The 15,332-nt window shown below is 52.8% G+C and overlaps 2 protein-coding genes and 1 long non-coding RNA gene across 4 annotated transcripts in view; 2 read left to right on the top strand and 1 right to left on the bottom strand.

Annotated features, from left to right (window-relative positions):
* Positions 1 to 15,332, top strand: part of LOC137462488 (uncharacterized) — a 338,602-nt gene that overhangs the window by 122,313 nt on the left and 200,957 nt on the right. The window lies entirely within an intron of this gene.
* Positions 3,423 to 11,286, top strand: RHCE (Rh blood group CcEe antigens). The gene is made up of 10 exons (XM_068172733.1): positions 3,423 to 3,668; positions 4,145 to 4,331; positions 4,552 to 4,702; positions 4,834 to 4,975; positions 6,533 to 6,687; positions 7,129 to 7,266; positions 7,498 to 7,643; positions 8,231 to 8,310; positions 9,338 to 9,411; positions 9,705 to 11,286. Exons 1-10 carry the CDS (start codon positions 3,533 to 3,535, stop codon positions 9,729 to 9,731), a joined length of 1,236 nt encoding a protein of 411 aa, XP_068028834.1. The 5' UTR covers positions 3,423 to 3,532; the 3' UTR covers positions 9,732 to 11,286.
* Positions 10,945 to 15,159, bottom strand: TMEM50A (transmembrane protein 50A). The gene is made up of 7 exons (XM_068172735.1): positions 15,135 to 15,159; positions 14,175 to 14,286; positions 13,409 to 13,521; positions 12,248 to 12,315; positions 12,067 to 12,159; positions 11,588 to 11,648; positions 10,945 to 11,388 (listed from the first exon to the last, which is right to left on the bottom strand). The coding sequence occupies exons 2-7, from the start codon at positions 14,265 to 14,267 to the stop codon at positions 11,343 to 11,345; spliced, it is 474 nt and encodes a 157-aa protein (XP_068028836.1). The 5' UTR covers positions 14,268 to 14,286; positions 15,135 to 15,159; the 3' UTR covers positions 10,945 to 11,342.

Below are 15,332 nucleotides of genomic sequence, written 5' to 3'. Positions count from 1 at the left end.
GACAGACGGTAGAACGGACCAATCGTAGTGCCAGAAAGTTGAGCCCGCCTCGTGCCGTCGCGTGGCACGCCCTCCACTGTGAATGACGGCCCTGAAACCCAATCAGAGGGGATGGTTTGTGATTGATGTCCTGCCAACCAATCAGAATGCAGATTTTAGTTTCCTCCCGCCTACTGTGCTGCGGGGTGGTTCCCGCCCCTTGCGGTGACCGACAGCAAAATTGCCCAATGGGGGAGAAACAGAAAAATAAAAGGACAGCTCAGCCATCCACTCGGAAACGGAAGAAGGAGGGCTCTATTTCCTCTGTCACCGTAGCACCGAGGTGCCACCTCTCCCGCTTGATTGACAGCCGCGCTGGCAAACGGCCAGCTGGGGAAGGGGACACCACGACTCAGGTGCTAAGCCTGGCAGGGACAGTTTGTGGCGCCCCCACAGCGCGGCCTGCGCTGCCGCTCACCCGAGAGCAAAATAACCCCCGGCGTGACGGGCCGGCCGCGCCGGCCAATAAATAACGCGTGTAGCTGAGTGACAAGCCACCGGACCAATCGCAGTGCAGGATGCGCGGCCCTAGGACGGCCTGTGTTGGGGGTAGGCCAATCAGAGGCCAGGAGGGGCTGCGCTCAGCCAATGGGAGGGCAGTCCCTAAGGGCGGCCTGTGGGGAGGGGGCGGGCATTCAGAGAGGGGCGGGGCCGGGCGGGTCCCGCCGGGGCTGCCGCCGCCGGGCGCTGCCGAGTCACGGCCGGGCACGGGCACCGGCCCCGGCACCGGCACCGGCACCGGCACCGCTGTGGGCCCCGGCTGCGAGCCCCCGCTCGCCAGGGCCGCCTGGCTGAGCCCCCACCCCGGCGCCCGCGGTTGGGGTCTCCATGGAGCCCCCGGCCCGAGGCCCCACAGCGCTCCCAATGTCTGTGGGAGCCGTGAGGGGAACAATGGCGGCGCCGCTCCTGAGGGAGGCCGGGCCGCGGGCCGGGCCCCCGGTGGTGGGCCCAGTGTGAGGAGCGCAGGTCCCGAAACGGCGTTAGAACTGTCCCCGGAGGGGGCTGGGCTGAGGCACGGGGGTGTTTTCCTGTGGTGGAGATACCAGTTTAGAATTGGAGCATCACGGATTTGTTTGGGCTAGAAGAGACCTTGAAGATCGTCTTGTTCCACCCCCTGCCATGGCAGGGACACCTTCCACTGTCCCAGGCTGCTCCAAGCCTGTCCAGCCTGAATTGGGCGCTGCCAGGGGTCCAGGGGAACCTGTGCCGGCGCCTCATCACCCTTGTGGGGAAGAACTTTTCCTAACATGAACGTTACCTTGTCCTTCACGCTGTCAGAGATCACCAAGCTTTGGTGTCTGTCTGGAAGTGTAAGCTGTGAATCTGAGCATCACCTTTCTGATGTGTCATCCTGAGGGAAAATGAGTGAATTCCTCACCTTTGGGGTGTTTTCCCTGATGGGATTTAGTGAGAGGTAGCAGAAAGGCTCGTTGTGCTAGCTAAATTAATTCCTAAATTGCTGCTTGAGCTGTTGCCCTGTCTAGGGAAAGTTCGCCAGGTTTGGTTCTGTCTGAATTACCCACGGGCTCCCAGAATTCCCAGGAAAAGGACCTGAATGCAGATGTTTCTGCATCAGGATTTTCCTGCAGCCGGGGCAGTGCTTTGCACGCTTGGGAAAGGGTTTTTCTGGATGTTATTTAGGAGTTTCTGAAACGGGTGTAGGGATATTTAACTTCGTTAGGCCTAACTAAAAGCTGGGAAAGGGCTTTGACATTAAAGTGATTTGATGCCAAAGCAGTTTGATACTGGATGGGAGGAAGGTTCAAGCTATCCCCACAAATCCAAGCCTTGCACAGGTGCTTTGCACACTGTTCTTGTGCCCTACAGCCTGGCTTGGCAGGAGGGATGGCCTAAAACTGAAGTGAACTGTGAGTTTTCTGCGTGTATTTTTGCCTGATAAATGTCCCTGTCACCAGCAGGTGGCTTTATCCCTATTTCTGAGCACGTTTCTCCCCATTCCTGGGCTCTCCTCGGGCTGTGCTGTGCCAGCTCAGCACTGGGGTTGTGACAGAGCAGAGCCTGAGGTGTAGTTACAGTGCTCTGACCTGAACTGCCTGGACAAAGAGGGCACAGTGAATACTGAGAAGGGACAAATGTTCCTCCAGTGCTAACGGGGGCTTATAAAGGGAGGAGAGGGATTTTTATATGGCAGGACAATGGGGAATGGCTGTGAACTGCCAGAGGGCAGGGTTGGAGTGGGTATTAAGAAGAAATTCTTTATTCAGAGGTCGTGAGGCCCTGGTACAGGTGCCCAGGGAAGCTGTGGCTGCCCCTGGATCCCTGGCAGTTTCCAAGGCCAGGTTGGACACGGCTTGAAGCACCCTGGGAGGTGGCCCTGTTCATGGCAGGGGTGGCACTGGATGGCTTTAAGGTCCCTTCCCAGCCAAACCACCCCATGATTTGTGCTGTGGATCCATAAAATGTCCCTGGAGCTGTTCCCATGGCCATGTGTGAGCAACAGACTGATCCCACAGCAGCAGAGGAGCTGCTGCTTCCCCAGAGCTCCCTGATTCCCTGGCTTGGCTTGGATCCATCCGCACAGGGTTCGCTGTGGGACGTGCCTGCAGAGCTGTGGGGTCACCCTGGGGGTCTCAGCAGGACCCTCCCCTCCTTTCTGTGCCAGGACTTGGGGCCAAGTGAACAAATAATGGTGCTGCTCATGGGCTCATGGTGTCCCTGCCCTTTGGGCCCCCAGCACTGGAGTGGCCCGGGGAGGTGTCCTGGAGCAGGGCTGGCTGTGGCTGTGGCCGTGCTCTGGCTCTGGCTCTGGCTGTGGCTCTAGTTCTGCCTCTGCCTCTGGCTATGGCCGTGGCTCTGGCTGTGCCTGTGTCTGTGGCTGTGGCTCTGGCTTGGGCTCTGGCCGTGGCTCTGGCCCTGGCTCTGGTTGTGGCTCTGGCTGTGACTCTGGCCGTGGCCGTGGCTCTGACTCTGGCCGTGGCTGTGGCTGTGACTCTGGCCATGGCTGTGACTCTGGCCGTGGCCGTAGCTGTGACTCTGGCCATGGCTGTGGCTTTGGCTGTGACTCTGGCCGTGGCCGTAGCTGTGACTCTGGCCATGGCTGTGGCTCTGGCTGTGACTCTGGCCGTGGCCGTAGCTGTGACTCTGGCCATGGCCGTGGCTCTGGCTGTGACTCTGGCCGTGGCTGTGGCTGTGGCTCTGGCCCTGGCTCTGGTTGTGGCTGTGGCTGTGGCTGTGACTCTGGCCATGGCCGTGGCTCTGGCTGTGGCTCTGGCTGTGGCTCTGGCTGTGGCCATGGCCGTGGCCGTGGCCACTCCGTGGGCTCAACCCCTGTGAGCTGGGCAGAGTTTGGGCTCCTGCCCCAGTGCAGATAAGGAGCTGCTCCCTGCTCACGCCTCTTGGCCTTTTTATCTCTGGCTGAGTCCTCATTGCTGGCCCCCCACACCTCCTTTGCTCTTGGTGTGCGGGCACGGGGACATTTTTCTGGGGAAAAGGAGTAATTTGTGTGTTGGTGCTCCATGTAGCAGAGTGCACGATGCCTGCCCGGTACCTGAGCTTCCGCTGCAGCGTGCCCTGGCTGATCCTTCTGCTGCAAGCTCTGCTCCTCACCCGCTCTTTCTTTGGCTTCCCAGGTGTTAGTGACACCTACGTCTCATCCAGCTCCTACCCAGGTGAGCCTGGCACCCTGCTGGGAAAGGAGGGGGGGATCCCTGCTCCTGTTGTGCCCTGCCCTGCACCTCCTGAGTCCCTGGGGTGGGACTCAGCGGGGTCTGGTGGTGAGAAGCAGAATGGTTTTATTGCTCTTTGAACTTGCCAGGAGTTGTGGGAATTTCTTTATGTCACAGGTGTGATGGGGATCCGAGACTAAATTGTAATTTTGGTCAGTTTTCTGTTGGGTTTTTTTGACCACTCAGCCCCCATCCTGCGGCATCCATTCAGATAACTGTGTAAAAATAAATTCAGCATTAAGGGTATTTTTTCTCTGATTATCGATTGGAAAGAAAGCTCTTTATGAGCTTTAAACAATAGTGGCATTTAAATTTTTATCTGAAGGCTTCTTAGTTAATTGTAATTTTTTAATTGATTTTTTTAACCAGAAGTCTGCATTAATAATTTCATTGCTGTCTTGTTCTTTTCTGTCCTGTAGAATTTCAAGATGTCAGCCACATGGTGATTTTTGGATTTGGCTTCTTCCTGATGGTTCTGAGAAGATATGGCTTTAGCAGCACTGGATTCAACTTCTTGCTCGTTGTTCTTGGTGTCCAGTGGTCTATGCTGGCAGAAGATTTATTAGTTTTCATTAGGGGAAGGCAAAATCAAGTTGGTATGGAAAGGTAATGAGTTCATGTTAGAGCTGGGCTAGTGCAGCACTGCTGACTGCTCCTTGCGGAGGTGAATGCCTCCTTATGGGGCCCTGGCGGGGATGGACAGTCACATTTGCAGGCATTTTAGAGGGCTTTTGCTTTTTAAGTACTTTGTTCTGTGTCATTCCTTTTCATTGGCCCCAGTGTCACCCTGAGACTGAGTTGTTGTTCTTTCCTTTCTTTCTTGCAGTCTAGCAAAGGCTGTGGTGAGCATGACTGCTGTGGTCATCTCCACTGGGGCAGTCCTGGGCAAGGCCAATCCAGTGCAGTTAATTGTGATGACCCTGGTGGAATTAATCTTTTTCCACGTGAGCAGATGCATCAACTCAACATTCCTGGAGGTACCCTGGTGGGATGTGCAGATATGTGGGGGAAAATGCCACAGGAGCTTTGGAACAGCTCTGTCAGGAGCTGCAGCAAAGGCTTTGTGTGGCCTGGATCAGCCCACGGATGGTGAATATTGTTGGTACAGGTCCCAGAGCACGTCACCGTGATGCACGTGTACCTCTTTGGAGCCTACTTTGGTCTGGCACTCACCTCCCGCTTCCCTGAGCCTCCCCCAGGGCTGGACAAGAACAGGAGCACCCCAAAGTCAGAGCTGTTCTCAGTGCTGGGTGAGTCCTGGCAGGGACAACGTGGGGAGGGTTGGGGGTTTAAATGCAGAATGCAGCTCTGAGTGCAGCCAAGCACAGGAACTGCTGCTGTGCTTCCTGGTTTGTGCCAGTGGCCCCTTTCCTACCTGGCCCAGAGGCCACTCCTGCCACAGCTGGGGCTCAGTTTGCTTTGTCACCTCAGCATAAAGGCTCCTCCAGGTTACCAGCTCTTTCTCCGGGTTCACCACTCCCTTTCCTGGCCAAGTTGTCCCCTTGCTGGTGAGGGGCTGTGTGCCAGAGCTGAGCTCATAACTTGTATTTCAGCAGAGCTCGGGCTGTTTGTCCAGGTGGTGCACAGAGATAGAAAGGGGCAGTCCCTGCTGGTAACAGAAATAAAAAGATAAAGCCTGGTGAAGGGTGGGGAGAGTGATACAGGCAGGCCCACGAGAGAGGAGCTGGGGAGGGACAGGCTCAGTGTCTGGGACTTCCATTCCTTTTCTTATGGAAGCAGTTTGGTGTCTTCATTATCACAGCTTCTGTAGTGCAACTGCCACCAGCTGAACCCAGAGCTTCCTGCAGAGGTCCACAGAGTCTCATTCTCAGTCAGTCTTTGCCCACTTTAGGGAATGCAAATCTGAAATGCTGCTCTTTTGTGTCCCTGGAGTTCTTGTTTGCTGTTTATTTCCAGTGCTGAGCACATACTTATAAGAATGCTGCAGAGGAATTTATATCTATATTTATGACTGACTAACTGCCTGATCAATGGGAATAGGATGAATCATCTCCCAAGTCCTCAGTTCCAGTATAAGTTTAGTGTTGCTGAAATGGCCTCTCCTGTCTGAGGCAGGGTTTTCTCTGCCTTGATGCACTGAAATCATGGATATTAGCAATAGAAACTGGATTTCACAGAGCCAAGACAAGCTGGTGCAAAATCAATGCCTGCCTGGGCTGCTGGAAACTGGATTTGTGCCTCATAGTGACAATGCCTGTGTCGCTTGTTAGGGGTCTTGGACAAGAACACATCAAATGTCACTGTCAGGTGGATTGCACAAGGGTCTGGTACCTCTGTGGGGTGGGGAGCACAACATCAGTGATGGGAGTGGGCTGGAAACAAAATACAACAGCTGGCAATGCCAAAGGAGCTGCTGGCTTGTGCTGGTGTCTGCAGAGCCCAGGCCACGGGGCCGGCTGGGATCAGCCTGAGGTGCTCTGAGGCCACCGACGTCCCTCTGCTGGCTGGAATTCGGTCTGTGCAGTGCTGCCCCGGGCAGGTGAGGAGGAATGCATCCTGCCAGGCAGGGCACTGGCTCCTGGGAGGCTGGGGCTCCCAAACGCTGACCACTAGGCAGGGAAGCAGAAGAACCTGTTTTCATTCCTGTTAGAGAAGCCTGTGTGGTCATGGAGGTGTGACACTGACAGTTCCTCACTGGGAGTGATCTTAGAGGAGGCTCTGCTTTGGGAAAGGTTTGGGAATTACAGTGAATGCGCACTGTGGGCTGGAGCCCTCCAGAGACAGGCAGTGATGGGTTCCCTGTGGTTCAGAGCAGCTCCTGAGGGTTTCTTGTCCTTGTCCCCAAGGCACTGTGTTTGTCTGGGTGTTCTGGCCAAGCTTCAATTCCATCCTGTCTGAGTCCAAGGAAGCAGTGCTCAACACTTACTTGGCCCTCGCAGTGAGTGCTGTGGCTGCCTTCATGTTGTCTGCTCTGACCTCCACGGATGGCAAATTCAGAATGGTAAGGACGAGGGAAAACCCTGCACGGGGTTTTTCTGTTCAAAGAGATTTTCTGGTACTTCAGGAATACACAGGAAATACAACAGCTGTTAACTGAAACCTTGTCCAGGGTCTGACAGTCACAGACTCACAGAGGGGTTTGGATGGGAGGGGGCATCAAAGACCACCTCACTCCACCCCCTGCCGTGGGCAGGGACACCTCCCACTGTCCCAGGCTCCTCCAAGCCTGTCCAGCCTGGCCTTGGACACTTCCAGGGATCCAGGGGCAGCCACAGCTGCTCTGGGCACCCTGTGCCAGGGCCTGCCCACCCTCCCAGGAACAATTCCTTCCCAATATTTAATCTTGCACCTTCCCTCTTCCAGTTTAAAGCCACTGCCCCTTGTTCCAGCACTACAAACCCTTGTAAGAAGTGCCCTGAGTGGCTACTGTTGTTCTTTCCAGGCTCACATCCGCAGTGCAGCCCTGGCTGGAGGGGTCGCTGTCAGCTACACGGCAGACCTCATCCAGCACCCTTGGATTGCCATGATTTTGGGGCTGCTGGGCAGTGTCATCACCATCCTGGGATCTCACTGTTTACAGGTAATGCTCAAACCCCTAAATGGTTCTTGGATAAGCTGTGTAAATTTTTTTTTCCCAATGCAGGATACCCCGAGGGAAACCTCTTTTCCAAGCGAGGAAACCTGAGGTGTTTTGAGCAGAGTGCAGGATTGCAGCTCGTGGGAGCAAATACATCCTCTAGGTCTGCAACAGCTGATCTGCAATTACCAGCTTGTGTTTCTGGGTGTCAATTAAACATTTTCTTCTTCCTAGAGGTGCTTTAATCCTGCTTTGAAGCTTCAGGATACTTCTGGAGTTCATTTCACTTTTGGTTTGCCTGCTGTGCTTGGAGCTGTGGCCGCTGTTGTTCTTCGTGTTGTAGAAGATGGGATTTACACACAATGGAATGAGCTATCCAGGTACATCAATTCTTGTATTAAATAATGAAGATAAATAATCATCACTGCAGTGTGCCCTAAGAAGAGTTAGTTGTCAGACATCCAGAGAGCCTGAATGTCATCACAGATTCATTGTTTTCTATCAGGTAACCCAAGACAACCCCTGAAGTCCAAAATAAAAAAGTCAGTAAAAAGGAATTTGAGAGTTGAGCAGACTTTGGGTCCTGTTTTCTGTCTCCCTTTTTGTTTATATTAAATACAGCAGATACAGGAGATGAAGGATGGGCATGTGCCTCCCTCCAAGACTCACTTTAGGATTTGGGATGTTTTGGGGAGCTTAGGAGGGAGGGAGAAATGAGAGTGCAGCATGAGGGCCTGACACTTCTCATCACGTTCTTAATGAAACAAATTTAATTAAGTTTTAATACCAAGAAGATGGACAAAACAAATCTTCTGAAGTCTGCATTAGGCTGCTGGTATGTTCCTGAAACATCTCACTGCAGCTGCAGATTTGAGAATTACAGCTTCTGTGGGAGATTTTGATAGATGCAGCTTCATTCACGGTGGTAATGCTAAATAAAAGCTGAAACACTTTTTTTGCTTTTCAGTTTGGGTTACACTGCCTTTTATTATATTGGTGCCTTCTGTCAGACCATCAGCACTGCCTTGATAACAGGTTTGATTACAGGTCAGTACTGAAACATCCCAGGAATTCCTTTATTTCCCTGGAGCAAGTTTCTGTAGGTAAATCACTTGTGGAATAAATGGAAACACGAGTGCCAGGGACTCCTCCCAGCCAGAGCTGTTTTGCACAGAAATAACCCAGCAGCACCATTCTTTCAGTGCTGAAGTTTTATTTTAACCAAGGTTTAACAGCTGCCTTCAACCTGCAGACAGGAGAGGTGTGAAGATGAAAATACTTCCACTTTTGGGTGTTGTCTTATTGACAGAAGATGCCCCGATCTGGGTCTTGTCACTTTTTAGGCCATTTGGAGCAAATGTGCAAACTTTCAATAACATCAGGAGCTGCCTCAGCCCAGCTGCAGCCCTTTGATCAGGAGATTTTGGGATTTTTGGGACTTTTTGCTGCTTTGGGAGCAGCAGCACTCACGTGGCTCCCATGGAATGCTCTGGTTTGTGGCAGCTGCTGCTTTTCCCCAGCCTCTAATTCTGTCTGGAGCAACAGAGAAGTGGCCAGTGAAAATTGCTGGGAAACACACCCTACAATGATTTTTTGAGTGTTTTAATTTATTTAAACCTTTGCATTACTTTAAGTGCAATGAAGAAGGACTAGATCTTTAGAAAACATCCAGCTGAAATAACCAAACATTCAGTATTTAACCAATTGTTCAAAAATCCAGATATTCCCATCAGAGATCCCAAGCTAACAGTGCTGATAAGCCAAATTGTTTTAAATACACAGGCTCTTCTCATGCAAGAAAGTCATCATTTTGATGTATTTTCATAATCTAGCAGCTGTTTAATGGGGTTTTACCTAAAGTAATTCATTTTTAGTATCCCAAGCCTTGATCCTGGCAAGCCTCTTTTTGTATTTAAGGCCAGCTCGGGTCAGGGAAGCTCTGCTGGAGGATTTGGGTCTGAATTTGTGTTTTGATCCATTACATTTGGATAAATATTGCCAAGAAACTCCTGTTACATGCAATCCTTCCCTTTGCCCTGGTGTTTATTTTGCATGTCTCCCTTTTTAACAACAGGTTTCATCTTAAACATCAAACTGCTGAAAGCAGTGCATGTCTCCAAGTACTTTGATGACCAGTTTTACTGGGAGGTGAGTTACAAAATTATTTCAGAGTCACTGTGGGGGACTTCATTTAGCACCACGATGAAGAACTCCAGGTATTTGAATTAAAAATATGGGGAAAGAAAGGTTATTCCTTTCCCCAGCACAATTTGATGCACAAACAGTCCTTGGGCACCCTTAGGTGCTGATGTGAGGCTGTATCTGAATTACAGGAATAACAGATGGGTGAAAATCAGCTTTTAATCAGCTTTTCCATTGTTTTGAGGGGTTTTCCTGTGATGAATTGATATGTTCTGATTCAAGAACGTTTGTGTTCACAGTTTCCCCACTTGTCTGTTGGATTTTGAGTGGAGGATCCCAGCTGACAGGACCAAGATAAGATTTTCCTTTTTATCACCAGAAAAACTGAACAGCTATGAGTTCAAAGAACACTGAAAAACCAATTCTCAGGCCCCAAAAAGCCACCCCAATGGACACTCAAAAACGAAACTGTTCCACTTATTCTTGAAGGATACAGAGTGTGAATTCACAGATGCAAACTTCAGGTGCATTCAGCTTTTCTGCTTTGTTGTCCTTACCTTAAAATATTTTTTAGAGGGTATGCACCAAAAAGTTGTCTGCATTCATGGCTTATCAACCCAAGTGCTTGGAAACATTAAACCATTTTTAGCTCCTGACTCTACAAGGCAAAATGATGGATTTGAAAGTGTCATTTCTCAAGGAGCTCTTCTTATCTAGCAAGGTACTCAAGTTTTTAAGCTGAAGTGATTCTGCTGAGGGCCTCGACAAGCCAGGATTTGATGAGTGAGCTGGAGCAGGGCCAGAACTCTGCATCCTGCCAGACTGAACTCCTGGAAAAATCTGGCTGGGGCTGGATGTTGGGAGGTTCTGATGGCAAAAGTTCAGTTGTGGGTGGTGTTCCTGGAACCCCTGAGGTTTGCTGCCAAATGTAAAACACAAACAGCGCTCAGGGCAGTGTCTGGGAGGAGACAGCCTGGCCCAGCACAGGGGATGGGCCTCAGTGCTGCCAGCACCCCATTTTGGAAGGGCAGGGACGTTGGGGACAGAGGATTCTCTGCCAGTGAACCCTGTTTTTAAGTGGATTGTGATCCTCAGTGACTCTTACTTTCAGAAATAGCTGACATAGAAAACCTCGCAGCAGTGCTTACCCAGTAGAGGAGTGAAAACGTGGCTGTTTCTCTTCCTCAGCAGCCTGAGAGGAGTGAATGAGGGAGCTGGTGACGAGGCCGAGGCCTTTGATGAGGCTCACTGGCCTCATTCACTCACTGACAGCAGATCCCTGCAGCTACAGAGGGAGGCAGCTCCCAAGGAATGCAGGCTTGCAGAGGAAGGGCCAGTTTTCCTGGTTCCCAGCTCCCAAAGAGCCAGCACGAGTTCAGCAGCTGCCCAAACCTTCTGCACACAACTCTCAGTTGTTACTTCCCAGACACTTCCTCTTTATCACCACAGGATAAATGAAATATTCAGGGATGGGGGGGAAAGAAAAATCCCAAACCACCACAGTTCTGAATTACACAAGAAAAGCCACACACCAGCAAGTTTTGAAATTGAAGAAATGGTTATATTGCCCAGATATAGGAAATATTTAATAAATATCTGTTAAAAGGTTGTTTAAATGCAGTTTTAGTAAGTCTTGGATTGTAAATAACATCATAGAAACAGCTGGTTAAATACATCCATATTCCACTCCCCTTTTATTTGTAACAAACATCATTTTAGAAAAGTGACTCCACTGTTGTTTGTAGCAATTTTACATTTCTCAAAAACACCACAACACTGAAGTGGATGTACAAGAGTAAAAAAAAGAACCGGAATAGAGCTGGATTTAGTGCTTTCAGCTTTCCTTGGTTTCTCTTCAGACACAATGGAAGGTTTACAAAATGGTTTTACAAAACTTTGGGGGGTGCAGGTAAAGCCCAGAGCACTCCGGGGGGGGTTCACTGCCACAAATCCTCTGTGCGGCCAAACTTGAACACCAGGCCCCTGTGGAAACACAGCAAAGGGACAACAAATCAAACTCCTCTTCTTTGAAACACAGGGTTTCAAGGGGTATTTGTTAATCCCAGTTTATTCACACAGGTCTGCTTACAAAACAGGACTTTAGGACCAACCAGATCACAGCACGTTTCAGTTCTTTATCATTAAAATTAAATAGGAAACAAATAAAAGAGGACAGTCTTACCCAAAAAAGATGAATGCATTCTGGAAAAACACTGCTATTCCTGGGTACACCACTGGTTTTTCTAAGAGAGAAAAAAATCTTTTTTGAAGTAAAAAATTTTTTTGAGGTAATTTTCAAGCATATCCCATTTCTGACATGTCATTTTCCCTTGTGCTAATTTAGCAGAGAGGCTTTGGGAGCAATCTGCAGGAGCTCAGTAATTTGTATTCTGGGAATAAGTGTTCATCCAGGGAATTATTCCCTTAAAACTGTAGCAGCTTAATTATATCCATGGAGTTCCCAGCTGGGCAAGAGCTGGGTTTGTAGAGGAAGTTTGTACTTAGAAATAGATCAAATCCATCCCAGTATCAGTATGGGACAGTGGTGTGTAGGGCAAAATATTGAAACTGGGCCTGCCTAAAAACCCTCTAAATACCAATTCCAAAATCCAGGACTCATTTAAAACACCTTAAACTCCCAAAAATAGGGTCAGCTCTTACCTTTAACCACGTAGCCCCCAAAAAGGATCCACATGGAGGCAATGAGGGACCCAAAAGCCATCATGAAGCCGATGAAGAGCCAGATCCGAGCCCCTGCAATGGGATGGGGGATGTCCTGTACCCCTGGGACAGCACGGCCCCACAAACCCCACAAGCAGGGGGGTGAGCCCAGCCCTGGTACCTGTCTGGCCCAGGCAGCCCTCGCTGTAGCTGTCCCCCCGCACCTGCCCGTTGGACACGGCGTTGATCCTGGGGAAAAGGGGACAGGGGTGGCGTCAAAGGGGGCAGGGGTGGCATCAAAGAGGATAGGGGTGGCATCAAAGGGGACAGGAATGGCATCAAAGGGGACAGGGGTGGCATTAAAGGGGACAGGGGTGGCATTAAAGGGGACAGGAATGGCATTAAAGGGGACAGGAATGGCATTAAAGGGGACAGGAGTGGCATTAAAGGGGACAGGGGTGGCATTAAAAGGGGACAGGAGTGGCATTAAAGGGGACAGGAGTGGCATCAAAGGGGGCAGGGGTGGCATTAAAGAGGATAGGGGTGGCATCAAAGGGGGCAGGGGTGGCATTAAAGGGGACAGGAATGGCATTAAAGAGGATAGGGGTGGCATTAAAGGGGACAGGAATGGCATCAAAGGGGGCAGGAGTGTTGTAGATGTCGGCGAACCCAATGGGAAGAATGCTGATGTCTGACTTATTTCAGAAGGCTGAATGATTTCTTTATTATAATTATGCTATGATACATTAATATACTATATAAAAGAGGATACTAAAAACTACATGCTACTCTCTGTATCCTATCTAAGTCACTCACAACTCGTGACCCTGTTCTCCAGAGCCCAGACACAGGTGGATCCCCCTGGCCATCAGGCCCAAACAATCCACCCTGATCCAACCAGGCATTCACTCTAGGTAAACAACTCTCCAAACACATTCCACAAGAGAAAAACAAGGAGCAGAAATAGAAACTGTTTTCTCTTTCACTTCTCTCTGTGCACCTTTATAAAAATCCTGAGAGAGAGAGAAATGTGCTTGCCACACAGGGGTGGCATTAAAGGGGGCAGGAGTGGCATTAGAGGGGGCAGGAGTGGGATTAAAGGGGGCAGGGATGGCATTAAAGGGGGCAGGGGTGGCATTAAAGGGGGCAGGGATGGCATTAAAGGGGGCAGGAGTGGCATTAAAGGGGGCAGGAGTGGCATTAAAGGGGGCAGGGATGGCATCAAAGGGGGCAGGAGTGGCATCAAAGGGGACAGGACTGGCATCAAAGGGGACAGGGGTGGCATCAAAGCTCTGCTCTCTCGCTGCCCTGCTGGGAGCGGGCGGGGTGGGGAATTCCTTACATCAGGAACGCGATGGTGGCGATCACCCCACAGGCGTGGTAGGAATGGTTGAAGTCTTCCACTTGAGGGTATTTCACAGCAGCATCGATGATGATCCACCAGCCTGTGAAAAACTTGGCAGGGGGGGAAAAGAGCTTAAAACACAGAGCTTAAAACACAGAGCTTAAAATACAGACACAGCCTTTCCCCAGCCTGTGAGACTGCTCTGGAAAAACATCATCAATATTTAAACAGCCCTACAGTCTCCAACCCAGACTAAACTGTGACACCATTAGTTCTGCTGTCAGTTTGGGATCAAGCTGACTGCAAAGCCAGGGATTTGCCCACTCCGGCAGCTACTTCCTGGGTAAAACTGGGGAATTTAAACAAAAAATGGACGGAGGAAACCAGGCCAGGTTTTGTCAGTGACTCTGCTGCTACACACAGGGACAATGTATCCCTGTTCTTCCTTTCCCTGGAATCGCTAAGGTTGGAGCAGCCCTCTGAAACCATCAATTCCAACCCACCGTGGTCACCACTAAACCGTGTCCCCAAACGCCACATCCATGTATTTTTTAAACATTCCCAGGGGCAGTGACTGCAGCACTGCCTGGCCACCCTTTCACTGCAGGAAATTCCCCTTTTACCCAACCTAAACTCCCACCGGCACACCTTGAGGCCGCTTCCTCTCATCCTCCCACTTGTAACTCCCAAACTCCTCATCATTTCTATCCTGCGACCGAAAAGCCGAAAGACCCCCAAAGTCCCGAGCAGGGTGGGCCCGTACCAGCACCCCCGCGGCCACAGAGGCGATGGTGTTGCGCTTCTCGCCCCAGTCCACGCACTCCGAGCACCGCAGGCTCTCCAGGAACCCGGACATGGCTCAGCGCTGCCAACGACTGCGGGAGGAAACGGGAGCTCCGTCCGCGCACGGAACCAGCGGCGGCGCGGCTCCGCGGGGCGGCCAGGGCCGCGGGGACCGCCCGAGCCCGGGGCCGCCCGGCGGGGACGCGGCGCTCACCGGGGCGCACCCCCGATCCGCGCACGCTGCGCACCGCATGCACCGCGCACCCCGCCCCGCTCCCGCACCCCGCGCATCCCCGCAGCCCGGTCACTGCACCCCGAGCATCCCCCGCACCCCGGTCACTGCACCCCGAGCATCCCCGCACCCCGAGCATCCCCCGCAGCCCGGTCACTGCACCCCGAGCATCCCCACACCCCGGTCACTGCACCCCGAGCATCCCCACACCCCGGTCACTGCACCCCGCGCATCCCCCGCACCCCGAGCATCCCCCGCACCCCGGTCACTGCACCCCGAGCATCCCCGCACCCCGCGCATCCCCCGCACCCCGGTCACTGCACCCCGCGCATCCCCGCACCCCGCGCATCCCCGCAGCCCGGTCACTGCACCCCGAGCATCCCCACACCCCGGTCACTGCACCCCGCGCATCCCCCGCACCCCGGTCACTGCACCCCGAGCATCCCCGCACCCCGCGCATCCCCCGCACCCCGGTCACTGCACCCCGCGCATCCCCGCACCCCGAGCATCCCCCGCACCCCGGTCACTGCACCCCGAGCATCCCCGCACCCCGGTCACTGCACCCCGCGCATCCCCCGCACCCCGGTCACTGCACCCCGAGCATCCCCGCACCCCGGTCACTGCACCCCGCGCATCCCCGCACCCCGGTCACTGCACCCCGAGCATCCCCCGCACCCCGGTCACTGCACCCCGCGCTATCCCGCGCACCGTGCGCGCCCCCGGCCCCGCGCGTTCCCCGCGCGTTCCGCGCGCACCGTCACGGGACGCGGCGGCGGCGGCGGCGGCGGCCGCGCGCAGGCGCGGCGCGCGCGCGCGCAGGGGCGGGGGGGCGGGGCCGCGTCCCAAGAGCCGGGGCGGGGCCGCTCGGGGGGGCGGGGCCGCTCGGGGGGCGGGGCCGCTCGGGGG

This window comes from Anomalospiza imberbis, chromosome 25 (assembly GCF_031753505.1).
Source record: "Anomalospiza imberbis isolate Cuckoo-Finch-1a 21T00152 chromosome 25, ASM3175350v1, whole genome shotgun sequence".
Taxonomy (NCBI): domain Eukaryota; kingdom Metazoa; phylum Chordata; class Aves; order Passeriformes; family Viduidae; genus Anomalospiza; species Anomalospiza imberbis.
Note: the sequence above shows the minus strand (reverse complement) of the source record. Positions and strands in the feature narration are given on the sequence as shown.